Source organism: Eumetopias jubatus, unplaced genomic scaffold (genome assembly GCF_037043125.1).
Source record: "Eumetopias jubatus isolate StellerSeaLion01/CBP00866 unplaced genomic scaffold, mEumJub1_p1.0 scaffold_16, whole genome shotgun sequence".
Lineage (NCBI taxonomy): Eukaryota > Metazoa > Chordata > Mammalia > Carnivora > Otariidae > Eumetopias > Eumetopias jubatus.
Window position 1 is genome coordinate 36,588,990 of NW_028274822.1, and position 16,818 is coordinate 36,605,807.

At 45.6% G+C, this 16,818-nt stretch overlaps 1 protein-coding gene across 7 annotated transcripts in view; it reads right to left on the minus strand.

The window, feature by feature from the left end:
• FHOD3 (formin homology 2 domain containing 3) overlaps positions 1-16,818 on the minus strand; it is a 453,128-nt gene that overhangs the window by 133,055 nt on the left and 303,255 nt on the right. For 3 of the 7 annotated variants that reach the window (XM_028098361.1, XM_028098360.1, XM_088019284.1), the window contains exon 10: positions 11,514-11,758. In XM_028098361.1, the coding sequence (XP_027954162.1) occupies positions 11,514-11,758 (245 nt within the window). Of the gene's footprint in view, positions 1-3,755; positions 3,778-9,463; positions 9,470-10,391; positions 10,395-11,513; positions 11,759-16,818 lie in introns of all 7 variants that reach the window. The other 4 variants (XM_088019283.1, XM_088019281.1, XM_028098359.1 and 1 more) reach the window with 3 other exon arrangements.

The following is a 16,818-nucleotide window of genomic DNA, read 5'->3' on the forward strand; positions in this document are numbered from 1 at the left end:
ACTTAATATGTTCTCTGTGGGGCATTCTCATGCTTAGCACTTTACCTGGTTTACTCCTTGAATTCTCAAAGGAGTCGCTGAGGTAGGTACTAGTATTACTCCATTCATAGATAAGGAGCTGAGGCACAGAGTGGTTAAGGAGTTTCCCCAGAGTCACGCAGCTAGTAAGCAAGCCAGGATCTGATTCCAAGTAGTCCAACTCTAGCATCCAAGCTCCTAATCTCTATGCTATCTACCTCTGCTATGATCATTTCTCTGCAGGGTGGGGGGGGGAACCTTTTCTATGTAAGGACTAGAAGAAGCCATTAATCCTTCTTTCTTCCAGATTCCTTCCTGAACATCAATGTCTCTTCTCACTGCATTCGTGTGCACAGTGAGTCTGCTGGCTTTCACCCCTTGCTCATCCCACCAAGGTCCCACCCCACCAGGAGGAGATGCAGTGCAGGGCACCATGCAACATATTTGGACCACGACTATACTCCGTGTTAATTCTGGTGAGTCTCTGAACCATAAACATTACCTCACTCAGAAATAAGGGTTTTTTCCACATGAATCCGATGCTTCTGTGATCACAGTCAGTGTGCTGAGCACGTGCTGTGAGACAACAATGCCATCAGGCCGGCTCTCCCTCTCTCTTTGGGCCTGTCCCCTTCAATTTCCAAAGCCTATTCCCAAAAGGCTCCTTTGCAAAATGCTTCACCAGCTGCATCTCTGGCCACTCTTTTCTTTTCTCACCAGGTCTGATTTCACCTCCTGAGCCTACATTTCCCGAGTCATTCAGCCTTTATGAGTGAAGAGTTACCACGCCAAGCTTCCTCCACAGACTCTTGTCAAGCAAAGGTAATCACATTCCTCCTTGCATGACCAGATCCAAACAGCTCACTCAGTAACCTTTAGAAAGCCTCCGCTCCATGTCCAAAGGCATCCTGGGAATCGCAGGAGACAGAGAGACAGAGGCTCACCCTCCAGAAGGACCACCCACACCCTCACCCGCACAGACTACAAGGAAAATCAGGCTTCTCCAGAAAGGGCTTTGAACATCCAGAACGTGGAGGGGAAGGTGCACATTATAGGAAATGTGCTGTTTGCATGGGTCAAGGGGAAGCAGGCTGGACACTGAAAGAAAATTCCCAGAGCAAGTCAAAGATTTAATGAGAAATGAGAAGCTTTCCTTCTCTTTGAAATGTGCTCACTATGGCTCTCCCAGTAAAGGCTGTCTCTTCCTGAAACGGCACACTGAGGCGGGCCACCCTAGCTTGAAAAATATTCACACTTGAAGACAACCGATTTCAAGGTTCATTGACTTGGCAAGTAAGGGAGCTTCTCGCTTCCAGCATTTCACAAGATGATGAGCCTACACTTTGCTTTCCAGGGCTTTATCCAGTCGCTGCTCCTCTCACTTGGTTTCTCCCCGGGTTATGGCGTTTAAGCCCAGACTTCAACCATCACCTACATGTACCTGAGTTCCAGAAATGTCTATAGAGTTTACTACGGGAAGTTGTACTTGTGACCCACTGACACTCACACTTAATGCCCAAAGCTTGCAAAGTGGCCTGACAGCCACTGCATGATGCTGGGCCAGTGGCTGCCTGGGAATCACCCAGGCTCTTTTTTCTCACCATGCAATCCAGTCACCGTCCTGCAGATAATGCCCTCCCTGTCTCCTCATCTGCTCCTCCTCGCCACTCTCCCGGCCACTGCCTGAGTCAGGCCCTCTCCCGGCCTGTTACCACTTGCTCTCCGCTCTTCCGAGTGGTCTCACGGGCACGCAACACTGATCACACATCACTTCAAAATTCACTGGTAGCTCTGCTCAGTTTTAAGGATAAAGTGTAGCCGATTTCTTCAGAACCTAGAAAGATCCCCAAATTCAATTTGGCAAAGCTCCAAGTGTATGCAAGTGTCGGTCGAATCACTACGTTGTGCACATGGAACTAGTATAATATGTCAATTATACCTCACATTGAAAAAAGCAGCAAAGTCCAAACCCCCAAGAAATCTGCAATCCAGTCACAGTGATGTTTTGAGAAACCAGAGATCCCGCCCCAGAAATCAGAAGGAGCTTTACAAAGCCACCGCTTTCTCAGGTTTCAATGCCTCTGCCTTTTCTGGGTTCTACCAGTTCCAAGCTCACTCCCCTTTGCCCCCCAGCACTCTCCTCTCCTGTCCACCCCCTTACTATTCAATACTTGGGAAACCAGAAAGAGCCTCTTGGACACCAAATGGTAACTCTGAGTCACTGGCTGTATTCCAATCATACCTACCTCACAAGGTCACATCCCTTGTCGGTGAATCCCATTTATAACAAATCATTTGCCATCAGATAAATCTTCCTGGTAGTCACTTGCCACTCAGGGTACCAGCGGTTGTTAATCTGGCTGTTGTGAAATCCTCTAGCATGTTTATGCCAGGGCACACAATCTTCTCTCCAGCTTGCATCCGTATTTATTTAACAATTACCTTCTTTAATAGAACAAAACCCAGGAAAGCTCCAGGGCATGGAGTGACTGTAATAATAACAGTGAGCTAAGCACACATTTGTGCTGCCTCTCTTAAATCACCCACCACCCTATTAAAGAGGTAGCATCATCGTGGGTTTACAGGGGAGAAGACCGAGGCCAAGCCTGGCAAGGAAGCGCAGTCCGAGGCTGTGAAGATCTACCCTGTGCTCTCAGCCACCTCAGCTGCAGCTCCTTTACCGCACTTGGGCAAACCTTCCTCCAGGAGCCAGGACTGAGCAAGTCACCGAGTTGTAGATCTCGCGGGTTAACGCCAATTATACAACATCTACTCGTCTCACACTCTTTGCCCATCAATCCGTTGTTCATTGCTGTTTCCGAGAGAGAGAGTTAGGACTAGTCTGCTATTTCTGCTACTGACCCTGCAACTAATCAGCCGAGAATTCTGTGACCCCTGGCCATGAAGTCCTGTGGACCAGATGTGAGACAGACCAGAGAGTGATGCACTGCCCTAGAACTCGGCATGCAAACACGTCTCTTCCCGTCAAAATACGGGAAGATGAGCTCGCCCACCCTGGTAAATGTTTTCATAATTAGGCTCCCCTTTGCCCACTGTTTCCTGTGGCTGGTGGAGAGGAGCCAACACCCCTTCCTACTTCTGCAGGAAAATAGAAAACAACTCCCTCTCCAGTTGCCTCCCTCCAGCTCCCACTCTGAAGCTCAGCCCCAAGGCTTGGCTCCCACCACCCACCGGGCCACTAATTGGTACACACAAGGTATGAGCCCCCAAAAGGTGAGGACAGCCTAGCCTCTGATCATTGTTACCTGTAGCCTCCTCTCACCCAGATGAATTTCTGTTCCTATACGTTCCTTCCTTCCTTTCTCTAGCACAAGATAATGGCTGCTTAGTTACGATAAAAGAGGAAGGCTTGTTCCAATGTTGCAGTTATATTGCTCTGAACATTTTCAGAACTCCTTAGGAATCGTCTTCAGTGCCAATTTTTGAGAAAAACAAGCAAATCGGTGTGATTATCTCAAGATCAAAATCTAACAGTGACTATAAACAATACAGCTCATTAGGATTACCAAGTCACAGTAAATATTTGCTCTGAATGATGTTTTGCTTTTTCAACAAATCTGATTCATCCTCAAAAGAGAAAGTTGTTACTGTTGAGCGTGTTCTGTAGGTTCAGAGCATAGTCCCAGGGATATTTGGTTCTGAGCACATGCTCTGGACTAGGAATGAATGGGTTCAAACTCAACACCTGTGAGATCTGGGGCCCGGTCTTTAAGGACCTCTGTGCCTCAGTTTCCTCACCTGTAAAAAGGGGAAGATTCTACCACTCTCTTCATATAATTCACAATACATGCAAAACTGCTTAACACGATAGTGAGCACAAAGTAAATGCTCTGTAGGTGCTGACTCCTGAGATCACTGCCTATCTCCTAGATAGTGAAGGGGGAATAGCAAAACATCCTCCCCAGACAATGTAGAGGTTGGTTAGAAGGAGGATACACTTTCCTGAATAAGCATGCCACCTAAAAACTACACAGGAAGAGACTAACAAATTGGTCACCTTAGCAATATATTTTAATGCATACACCAAGAAACATCAGAAGTGGAAAGATATTTAATAGACAAGGAAAAAATATTTGTGACATAGTTGTCAAAAATTATTATCTATAATGTATAAAGGATGCTTACATTCTATCTGCTTTTGTATCTGAAAATTTCTGTATTAAAATAGAGTAGCTGCTCATCAATTAAAATGGACAAACCATTCAGGAGACAAATGAGCCGAGGATATGAACAGGCAACATTCAGGAAAGGAAATTTCAACATCCAATGAGGCAATTAATGATGAACAACCTTAATAGTAATCAAAAAGTACACAGTGAAATGCTGAGGCACCACATTTCACTCTTCAAAAGTATTAAACTTCTGAACAACTCCTAACACCCAGTGCTGGCGATGGTGTGAGAATATGGTCAGTCACGTGCAGAGGGTGGGACAGCAAAGTGATATCACCTTTTTGAAGGCCAACTGTGTGATATCAATAGTTAAAATGTAAGGTCCTTTGATCTAGAATCTCACTCCTAAGAATCTCTCCTACGAATGCTAACATATGTGTACAAACACATGTGTGTACGCTCACACCAGAAAGTTTAGTACTAGAAAAAGAAATGGGAATCAAGCCATAGCAAAATGAATAAAGGCATCCTGTTTTTATAGTCTACCCATATAATGGAACACTAAGCAATAACTTTTTTAAATGTACTGACATAAAAATCTGGAAGTAGTAATATAAAAAGATGGCAACGTGTATTTGATAGTTGCCTATTAACTGCCAAGTACCAAGGATATTTGTTTTATTTCTGTGGAATCACAGAAAAAAAAAAAGCATTTGAATAAAATGGTGAAGGTCAGGGACTCTGGAGGCAGACCACTTGAACTCTAAAACCAGCTCCACCACAAGCTCTGAAATCAGTCCCACCAACTGTGGGACTCTGGACAGTTCCTTTAACTCCCTTTGTCTCCGTTTCTCCTCCTGCCACATGGAGATCCTAACGGCACCTAGTAATGCGATAATGGCAAAAATGGACTTAGTACATTGAAGCTCTCAACATAAGGCCTGTTAGATAATAAGGTGCCCAGGAAAGACAAGCCACTGTTACAGCTGTTAATTGCCATTATGGTCTCCTTTGCATGGTATGGTCCAACTAGGTCTATTTTATACTACATAGTTGGTACCACATCTTTACATTCTATATCATTTTTATTTGAAAACAGAGTTGCTATGTGGTCGGTGCTCCATATGTGCCTGGGGCCATATCTAAATTGACTCTTTGTAGTGGAGCCAAGCACCCCCTCCCATGCTTCAATACTTCCATCCTAGGTGGGGATGGGGAGGACTTGTGCAGACTGAGTGTTCCTCTGCTCTTTAGGAGCCGCAGCCTATTCTCCACCAGCAGGTTCAGACTGAGCTCCTGATGCTAGGGTCCACACCCCATCTCCACACCATACCCAGCCTGACTCCTCCTCCCTGAAGCGCAGGTGGACTAGCTATCTCCTGGTCAATACCCGTGGCCTGTAGCCCATGAGGGCATGGTCCCTCTCAGTTTCCCCTGCTCTGGGACCTGCCAGAGCCAGGCCATATCATGTCCCTGCTGCGTGCGAATCAGGTATGCACGCAGTCGAACTACTGTGTCTGGTCCCTCCCAGCAGCAAGCTCAAGGCCTGGCCCCAACCCTTATCTCCCCCACTGGCCGGTTGACTTCCTTATCACTTTCAATTTATTAGAATAACTACTTTGGTAAAACATATATTAAGCCTTTTTTTTTTAATTTTTATCTCTCATCTAACTTACATAACAAAGCAGAAATTCTTGAATTGAACTTTATTTCTTGATCACCAGTTGATAATACCACCAGCCAAAAGGAGAACCCTCTGGGGTTGCTCCTTCTCCGTACTGACTCCTCAGCTCCACTCGAACATCTGTGAGCATTGCGTAGTCAGAATGACTCTAGTGAGCTTGTCCCGTGTTCCTATTCCTCCAAACAGATTCCTGAGCCTGGCTGCAGAACAGCCCAACTTCTGTTATAGAATCACTGCTTGATCTTGCCGCTTTGTAATATGGTTGGTGTCACCTGCCATTATGTCAATTTGGGGGAATGTGGTAGGTACAAAGCTGATTGGAATTGAGTATACTGGGCATTTGGATTACTGAGAAAATCATGAGGTCTAGTCAAACCTTTGGTTTCCCCGGAGGGTTCAGCATATTCCCTAAGAATTTTAAGTGTAAAACTTTGCTAAATGAGTTAAAACAAAAACAAGCAAAAAAGGGACTCCACTTCCCGTACAGTAGCCAAGAAATTTAAGAATTCTATTCTCTGAAAAAAGTCAACTTTGACCCATGCACATGAGCGTTTAAAGGCAGATCCACAGATTTCCATGTGCTTCTAAGAAAGACACCCCCTCCTTCCAAAAGTCAAAATGCTCCCTACCTTGGCATCATCGCAAGGATGAACAGAAAATTACAACCAATTACTTGCTATTCCTTAAGGTGGGGTTTCTCAGATTCAGCACTACTGATATTTTAGAACAGATAATTCTTGGTTGCAGAGGGCTGTCTTATGCCTTGTGGAAAGTTCAGTAGCATCCCTGGACTCCACCCACCAGGTGCCGACAGCACGCCACACACCGATCACGGCAACCAAACACATGTCTAGACATCACCAAATGTCCTAAGGGACAAAACCACAACCTTAATGGGAACACTGGCACTGATTCCAGGCTGTTTCCACCTCCTGGAGCAGCCCAACCTTTCCTGGACTTATCACCAGATTCCCTTCTGCTTGCTAGCTCTGTATGTCCCCTCATCTAACTCATCTCCTGCGTTTTCCAATCCCTTCAACCATCCATGGTGCCCTGAGAATTTATGAGCAGCTCTCAGCAAAATCCCTGATAGTCTCAATGTCTTCATGGACTATTCCGTGCTCCCACCCTGAACTTAGCACGCTGTTCCCTACAGCCCTCTCCTATGGCATGATAGGCTCTTCTCTCATGCTCCACATACCCCTCTTTGCCAATTCCTTGCTAACCCCACCTTAAGTGGGGTTTCTCAGATTTCTCAGATTTCCCTCCCAACCTCCCTCTAGAAACCCAGCCCTTTAGAACTGGGGCTGGCCAACGATAGCCTGGGGGCCAAATCTGGCTTACCACCTGTTTTTATATAGTCTGTCTGCTAAGGATGGTTTTCAGATTTTTAAATGGTTGAAATACAAACCAGAAGGATATTTCATGACATGGAAAATTCCAATCTCAGTGTCCATACACAAGTAAGCTCATTTGCTTACCTGGTGTCTCTGTTTGCTTTTACAAAGGCAGAATGCCGTTGAATGATTGCAACACAGACTGTCTGACCTGAAAAGCTCAACCTATATACTACCTGGCCTCTGACAGAGAAAGCTTCCAACCCCTGCCTTTGAGGCACGTGGCAGCAGTCTGTGCCATCCGCTCCCAGCCGGCTGTCATCATCTACTACCTGCCAGGTCACTCTTCCATGTGTTTTAAAATATACACAGGACCAAAGCCTGGATGACACAACCGCTAACGTTAGTGACTGAGTCAAGTTCAAAATTACCTCCACGGGTTGGAATGTTGTGTGGAAATCAACAGGATGAAAGGTTTCATATATTAGGTCCCATGCAATATTCATTATCAGAGCGACTGACATACAGAGCAGGAAGAAGACCTGGTGTGTGCTGACAGAGGTAAGAACCAGGATGAATAGGAAAACACTATGGGGAAATTTCATCCATGTAATGGAATACGAAACAATAATAGAGCTAGAATATTATGGAGTGCATTTAGGTCAGAAGACCTTCCTCATAAACAGAAAAGTTCAGGGATAGAATGGGGTACCCCAGAGAGGAGAGGGCCTGAGCCTGGAAGTGCATAGAAACGTCTCCTGCTCTAGGGCTTAAGACTTTTTTTCTCCTAAGATTATATACTATTTATCATTTAAACCAGTGACACTGGTTCTTTTGCTGATTTGATGCTAAAAATATTTTTTTCTTGGCAAAAAATGAAAGTACCAACATTTTTCTTCCTTCCAGTGCAAAGATGGAAGTGCAAAAATAATTTATATATATATTTTTTAAGAGAGAGCGAGTGAGCACACACAAGCACGGGAGGTAGTGGGCGAGAGGCAGAGGGAGAGAGAGAGAATCTTAAGCAGGCTCCACGTCCAGCACAGAGCCCAATGTGGGGCTCCATCTCACAACCCTGAGATCATGACCTGAGACGAAACCAAGAGTCAGACGCTCAACTGACTGAGCCACCCAGGCGCCCCAAAAGCATCTTTTGTGACTATGTGTGCCATAATGAGCTTTATCTTTAGACTTAACATTTTAAATTTCATTTTTGGCGTACTTGGGTGGCTCAGTCAGTTAAGCGTCCGACTCTTGATTTTGGCTCAGGTCATGATCTCAGGGTTGTGAGATGGAGCCCCACGTGGAGCCTGCTTAAGATTCTCTCTTTCCCTCTGCCTCTGCCCCTCCCCACTGCCCACCCCTTGTGCTCATATGCTCTCTCATTCTCTTTAAAAAAAAAAAAAAAAAGATGTTTTTAGGTGACAGATGACCAATAACCAAATAAACTCATACCTTATTTGATAAATGCTCAGTGCAGAGTTCTATTTCTTAAGAAACCAAAGCAAACCAAACTGTGCTTGGAGTCTTAGCCCTTACTGGAACTAAAGCATAGCTCAGCCGGCTTAAGTCATAAGAAGTCTTTGAAATTTTCTTTTCAGCCCTTTGAATTTTTATATTTACATCGAAAAAATATACCTACATAGTATGTAAATAAAATCCCTTCTCACTCAGTGACTATGCTTAGGGATGGTGGGTTGGGAAGTGATTCTATGTGATTTGGACATTGAAAGACTAGGGCCAAAGACTCATGTTTAACCCAGAGCTCAGCCCCTTAGTCCTGAGATCACCACAAGGCACCAAGCCCCTGTCTTCTCACTTGTAAAATGAAGATTAAGACTCCTGTCCCGCTAGATCCTACAGAGGATCATCATGAGAATTTCAGATGATGTTAAAGGACCATCTGAGTGGAGAACGCCATATGCATTTTAGGGCAACATGAATCTCTAACCTCTAACATGTTCCTATCATCTTCTTTTCAGAGGCATTAGTTGGGTCAGAATGAAAAAATCCAGTCTAGAATTCCTATGTGGCATATGCAAGGCATGTTGCTATAAGTCAGCGGTGAGTAGGGCCAGAATGCTCACACAGATGAAGAACAATCTAGGTGCGGCATGCTTCTGCATCTTTCAAGGTCCATGGGGAGTCTGACACAATGAACTACTTGATTCTAAGGTACTTTTTGGAGCCACAGATGTTGAGCAGGTGACTAAGCTTTGCATGCAGGGACCACTTCCCGTTGGGCTTCTCGTCACCCTTTCCCTCCATGCCTCTCCCACCTCTGCCAAAACTGTACTCTTGTTTTGGGGCCAGAGGGCAAAACCCCTCCAACAGGCTTCATGGATGAAGCCACCTCATAATTAATCTGTAAAATGTTATCTGTCTTTACAAGCAGGAAAGTTTACCCCTCTCAAATAAAAGCTGTAAATTTATAGACCATTTCTGAGTTACAAAAACTCAGTCCTATTTGAAGAGAATGAGACAAGAAGCATGCAGAGCACCACGTGTGGCTTCCCATTCCGGATCCCCCCCCGAAGCCCCGCACCCCGAAACCATGAACTATGCCCATGATGGTCCACTCCACTGCTATCGTCCTTGCCAACCTGTCACAAGGCATGGCCATCTGAGCTCACAACGTGGGCACCTTTGAAAAGAAACAGACCAGGAATCTACAGGACACTAGTTGGATGGAACAGGAGACCACCAAGTGCTGCTGACAAGGACTCCAAATGACTGTCCTCAGCATCTGGGGTGGTTTTACATATAGATTTTCAGCCCACTGAATACACTTCTCTCCATGTTAATTTCTAAAGCCATTAGCTACGAGCAGTGCTGAAGAGAACTTTACGTGCCCTTTGAGCACTTCCTAAGTTTCTTGAAGATCTTAGACCACAAGGGGTAACATTTATGGTAGACGTTCTCATACCTCAATCTGTTTAGAAGTTTTGGTCTTCCTTTCAACAGAGCTTGTTCTACACAGACTCTTAGAACAATCTGTAGATAGATAGCTACGTGGTAGAGAAGGATGTCAAGGCGGAGAGTGGCTTGCACATCACTCTCAGACTAATGCCTTCCTCTTCTTCTGTGACAGGAGGTGCCCAAAGGCATGGTCAGTTCATCCTCCACTGATTCCATGAGTACCAGACTACTTGGGGCACCTCTCAAGATGGGGGCAGATGTTCCCTTAGGGGTATAGAGGAAGGGACATATCTTGATCACTCTCTTAAGGTCATCCAACTTATCCTGGGTTAGTTTCTTCTTCACCAGGCAGCCTCATGACCTACACGTGGCTCCCAGGTGGATCTCCATGATGACAGAAAATGCTTCAGCCAAATGAGGTAAGCAGAGCTCCCATGTGCCAGCAGGAGGAGGTAATGAGTTGGCAACCCTGTGTACCAGTCAGTCCAGGTGGACTGGCTGGCATGCACTGGTCCACAGAGCTCCATCATCCTAGTGAATGGACAGCATTCACTTGGGAAGATATCGGTGGACCCAGACTCCAGAACAGCATGGCCATCCATTTTGTTGCACCTCTGCTTTATAGAACCATTTCTCAGTTCCTACAGATTTTGTCAAAATTTATTACTTTGTGTGTATATATATAATTTCTCATGAGATTGTCAACCTTTTTATTCCTTCCTATCTACCTTCCTCATTCTTACTTTCTCCCAACCCAGCTGTGAGCTTGAGAAGGGCAGAGATCAGACCTTGTATCTTCATGGCATCAGGAAGTCCTGGTCTAGAACAGATACTCAATAAAAATGTTTGCTAAATGACTAAAAAAATGATGGCAATAGCATTTACTGAAATTTACATATCTATATATTATCTACTCCTATAAATATAAAATAATGTATATGTACATGTTTATATTTATATATTTTATCTATTTAATTCACACAGGCTTATTCTATTTAAAATCACCCTCAACTATGCCTTGCTACAAGTATCTCAAGGCTCTAACGATCTTATATTTACAGGATGGCACACCATTTGTTTCTAGTAAACGTTTGTGTTTTGGATTCTTTTCCATTTGATAAAGCACAGATTTTCTGAACAGATATTAACCGAGATATGACTATAAAAACACAATGTGTGAAGAAGGGCTCCTGGGGTTAAAAGATCAAATCTATGCCTTACCCCCAGGGCCACCTTGCCTGCGGACGTTCTAAGGGCCTCTGGGGCGGTGTTTTAAGGCTAGAGAAGAGATGGAGAGCAAGTCAGGGGAGGCTATGTGGCCAGAAGGGAAGGGCGGGACGGTGGTGGGTACCTGCGGGGTTGTGACCCCTCCCACCTCTCCAGGGTCCCAGCGCCCCTCACAAGGGCTGGGGCAATGCTTACTTTTCACAGTGCTCTCCGACTTGGCTGGGCTTGAAGCCGGGAGCCGACTGGGAGCAGGGACTGGTGGGGGCCGACACGGGACTGCTGGTGCTCTGCACCGAGTGCCTGCGGCTGCGCCTGCGGTCCAGGCCCCGCTGCTCGCCCGCGCCGCCGCCGCCGGAACACACGCTGGCCCTCCTCCGGTCCCGGCGCCCGCTGGGGGGCGGCTCTGCCGTCTCATCGCCATCCTCCAGCCGCAGCGCCACCTGGAAAAGCAGAGAGCGCCCAGGGCAAAGTCACACTTGACAGGCTCACAGAGACCTCAGGTGTGATCTGCATTTCACGCTCGCTCTAATGAGACTTCCCACTCTTTCCATCCTAACTCAGCTTCTCTGCAAGATCTTCACAACCACAGGCGTGCCAGAGTGCAGTCTGCAAACTTAAAGATGCTTGCCACTGTCTATTTTCCCAGTCAAACGGGTAGGAAAAGGCCAACAGATATCCTGAGGAGGTCTGAGAAGTACTCCGCAATTAGACAGGCTCTTTACCCTGGAGCCCAGCACTGTCCTTTCTGGGGCTGCATCTCGCCTGGCCCACCCTTTGCTCTGCTCTGGTCCAGGAGGTGAGGTCTGTCCTGAATCCCAGCTGCAGGGAGCCCTCAAGTGCCTGATCATTCCTGAGCTTGCTTCCCAACAGAGCACAGCAAGGATCCTGGTCAGAGGCAAGAGCCACAAGAAGCAGGTGAACGGAACTGGCCTCACCCACGGATCACCGCACGGCCCAGTGCAGCAGCAAGGACCGCCTACGTCAGTGCCTCCACTTGGCACTGCGGCTCTGGGCCTACCCCCCTCCCCCGGCCAGGTCCCCGGGGGTGGGGGTGGAGCCTGAGGTGACACTAGAGAGCCTGCATATGCCAGTCACAAAAATATATACCAGAGATAGGCTTCACCTCTACATTCCTTTTTTTTTTAATCTCCTCTTAAAAGTAATGCATATTTGTGCAGGAGAATAATTGCTTTACACTTTGCCACTTTGGATTTCACGTGGAAACCTGAGGCAGCTGGCACCACACCCCCATACCACTGCCCTCCTCCTGAGGGTATTTTAGTCCTGCCCCTCGTTGGCACCCTCTCCCGAGGCCCAGCTCTACCATCCCTTAATCTCGCCTCGTCCTGGATCCTGCTCCGTGGCCGCCTCATTTTAGGTTGTGACACCACCTGCCTGTGCTTTTGCATGGCTCCCTCCTTACCCGTGCCCACTCTTCTCGGCCAGGGGTGACGCTCGCCTGTGTCGCCAGCTTCTGTAAGTGATTTCTGTGCCTGCCCTCGCTAAAACTAGACAGTCAGAAAAGCACACGCTGTCGATGACCAGACCTTGCCGGCATGCTGGCTATGCCACTCACCACCCAGGTGTGACCTGCAGCTAATTACTTGCTTTTTCTCTAGCTCGCCCCAGGAGGATAATAGGATTGCATTTGTGGGATTGTGGTAAGAATAGCTTCTCTAAAGATGATTTATGTGGCTGGTACTCAGTAAATAGGACTATCCTTCCCCAAGCAAAGCTGTCAGGTGAAGGGGCCCAGGATGCCCACAAATTCCCCCATTGCCTGGAAGTGGCAAGCCTGAGCCCGTCCCAGCCAAGTCCAGCAGTCTCTCTGAACCGGCAACCGAGGAGTTCCACAGTCCTGCATCCCCAAAGGTGCCGATTCTCCGGCCCTGCAGGTACCCTTGGTCACATTTCACAACTCAGTCCTGACGGGTGAGAGAATGGACACCCAGATTGGCTGACCATGCAATGTGGTTTTCCTATCACCTGTCTATAGAAAACCAAGCAAGTACAGAATCAGTGGTCCCCTGTGTCCCAAGTTTTGGCACCTGTGCTCATCTAACTAGGTGAGCTTGACTCTGTCAAGGCCAGGTTGGCCACTCTCATCCCGCTTCACAGGGATGAACACCTGGGACAGGTGGCCTGTTTCACAGGGGTGTACCCTTCCCTTTAACCATCCTGTCTCCAGTTTCCTCCAGCTCCAGCTTTTGGGTAAGATCGATTTAGTGAAAACTCTATCTTTGTGCCAGATACATTTTATAACACATCCTCAGATATGGGGGACAATTTAATAATATTTTGACTATTTGTTCTCCCAGAATTTACTAGTCTGACATAATTTTGGGAGGTTTGAGGTAATAACTGATAAGAGTTCAGAAAACGCGCTGTTATAAAATGTCATTGGGAAAAAAAATAAAAATATCATTGGAAAGTCAGTTTCCTAGTAGTCTCCCCTCCAATATCACTGCAGGAATAAAGAAAGAAATGATGCTTTTCGTTAATCACAGTTATCATCTCAACATTAACACTTTAAATGGCATTCTGTGGGAAAGTTGGAGACTGACTGTACATCTAATGAAGGACGGTATTTTTAAATATTTCTAACCAGTTTTTTCGCTTCATTTGTAGATATAAAAATTCTAGACCATTTGAACTTATTCTAACCTGAAGTATTGATTCTGCTTCTTATTAAGCACACATTTGGAATGATAAGATTAGGGGATAAAGTAGAGTTCAGATATTTCTAATTCCTTGTCTAACCTCAGAGATCCAAGGATCAAATAGCTTGCCTCTCACAGCCCCTTTCAGAGAGGAGCTTTGTGCTCTGTGAGCACAAAGCAAAACCCACTTTAACTGCCTTTTGTCAGAGAAGATGGAGACAATCAAAAAGTTTAAATGAAAAGAAAAATCTGGAAAAATTATCAAAGCAACCCCATAAAACAAATTTTAATGGGGGCTTTCTAAAGTTCAGAGCCTCGGCAAAACATCTCTCTCTTCAAAAAAAAAAAAAAGAAAAGAAAAGAAAGGGGTGCACGGAAGGGTAGTTACAGAGCACAGAATCCCAGTCGAGTCAATGGCAGCCTCGGACTTCACAACGAGCGAGCAACTGCATAACATGAAATTTGGGCCTGGTGTTCACTCATGATTTTGTTTTTACAAGAAGAATCATAGAATCACCAGTATCCACTGAAGACAGGAAGAGAGGCTTTACTTTCCCCACGCAAGGCTACGGTGGCAGTGCCCAATTCTTCAGATTCTAGGGGGCACAACAAATTAGTCAGGAATATGCAGAGCTAGCAAAGGCCTGGAGAGAACAGCACTTACCACACCTCTTACTCCAAACCTCCAGTGTCAGATCTAATTCACTACATGCGCAACAAGCGTCCTCCACCAAACCCAAGATGAGATCAGTGATGTCCCAGAGAATCTCTACAATCTCCCTAATGAGGAAGCGTTTCACTTGCTGGGCCTCTCAGCAAATATCTTCTAATTATTTTAATTAAATGTAGAACACTGTTTATACACTAAAACCCAGATGAGGAGCAAGCGGTTTCCAAATCCAGCACTGAATGCATGCTTGCATATTCAACCCCACCTTACAAGGAAAGCGGTTAGAAGCAGTTTAGGGTGCTATGTGTGACAGCTTCCATCCATCGTTGAGGCCAGTGAAGGATCTGGACACTCTCTTCAGGCTTTTTTTATTATGGAAATTTTCAAACATACACAAGGTATGAAAGAGTGTGTGCAGACTGCGATGTGTTTATTATCCCTGATAGTCCAACAAGTACCGACCCCATCCAGTCTTGTGTTATTTATACTCCACTCCCCTCCCCCAACCCCAGACTTTGAAGTAAATCCCAGATCATATCATTACATATGTAAATATTTTAGTATATATCCTTAAAAGATAAGGATTTTTAAAAATCATAACCACCATACCACCGTTCCACTTAAAAGAGTTTCTTAGTATCATCAAATATCCAACAATGTGAACATTTTTGATGGAAGTCAAAAGCTACCACATTTCTTCAAGTTTATATTATATTACTACTAACATTGTGACAGACAGCCATCTTTACATACTAAATACAATCTTTCTCCATATTGTTATCTCATACCTTCTTTTTAATCCTATACATACACATCCACACCCATCCACCTTGGTTCAGCTTTTACGTGAAGTCAATGCTTGTGCTAGTACCATTTCAAGAAGCAACTATACCAATGGCAGCTTGTAGGAGATGGTCACAGTGCTAGGCTCCCAGAGAACCATGCCTCCCTGTTTCCTCACTCTTGTGTAGCCCCCTCCTACATTGAGCCCATTTTCTATGGGACTTGCTTTGGTCAATGGGACATCAGCAAACATCCTGCAAACAAGGCTTGCAAAGTGTTTGTACATTGGGATTGGCCCTTCTGGAAACGCTACCACCATGTGAAGAAGTGCAGGCTAGACTGCTGAAGACACAGAGCCCAGCCAAGAGCCAGCACCCAATGCCGAACCAAGTGAATGAGGCCATCTTAGACCATGCAGCCCCAGGCAAGCCACCAGATAACTGCAGCTGCATGAAACTCTCAGCTAAACCAGGCCTAAATGTCTGACCCACAGAATCATGAGCAAAATTGCTGTGTTAGCCCACTGTTCTTGGCTTACTTACTATGCAGCAAGAGTAACTGATATACATTTTAAAAATCACCTATGACATGAAAGGACTTTAAGAGATTGGATGTATTAGTTAATTATTCTTAACATTAATAGCTACCTCTCTCTTTTAGGGACTCTGGACCCAATTCCAACACTGGGGAGTCAAGCAATTCTCGGACACGAGCAGGGTGTCTAAGAATTAAACTCAGTTCAACTCAGTTCTGACACTATCTCCCCAGAGCTAGCATAAAAGACTCTAAGTTACGAGTTTTTACAAGACTGCCCCCCACTACCTCCCACCCCAATTCAGATGCCAGTCACAAGCTCCAGGCTGTTACCTGTGCTTCTGACCAACCAGACTGGAGGTTCCATCAACCTCCTCCTTAGGTTCAATGAAATTGCTGACCAACCAGACTGGAGGTTCCATCAACCTCCTCCTTAGGTTCAATGAAATTGCTGGAGTGGTTCACAGAACTCAGGGAAACACTTACTTACATTGACCAGGTTATTAAATGATAGGATAAACCATATAAATCAACAGCCAGATTAAGAGATACATGGGGCAAGTTCCGAAACAAAGGAGCTTCTGTCCTCATGGAACTTGGTGGAATGTAGGAGCATTCTGCTTCCCCGAGAGTGGAAGCTCTCCATAAAGGACCAAAGAGCTGTCCTCTTGGGTTTTTATAATGTAGTCATGATTGACTAAGTCATTGGCCACTGGCTGATCCAACCTCCAGCTCCTCCAATCCCAGGAGGTCAGGGATTGGGACTGAAAATTCCAACCACTTAATCACATAGTTGGTCCTCCTTTGGCAATCAGTCCCCATCCTTAGTGCTTTCCAAAAGTCACCTCACTAA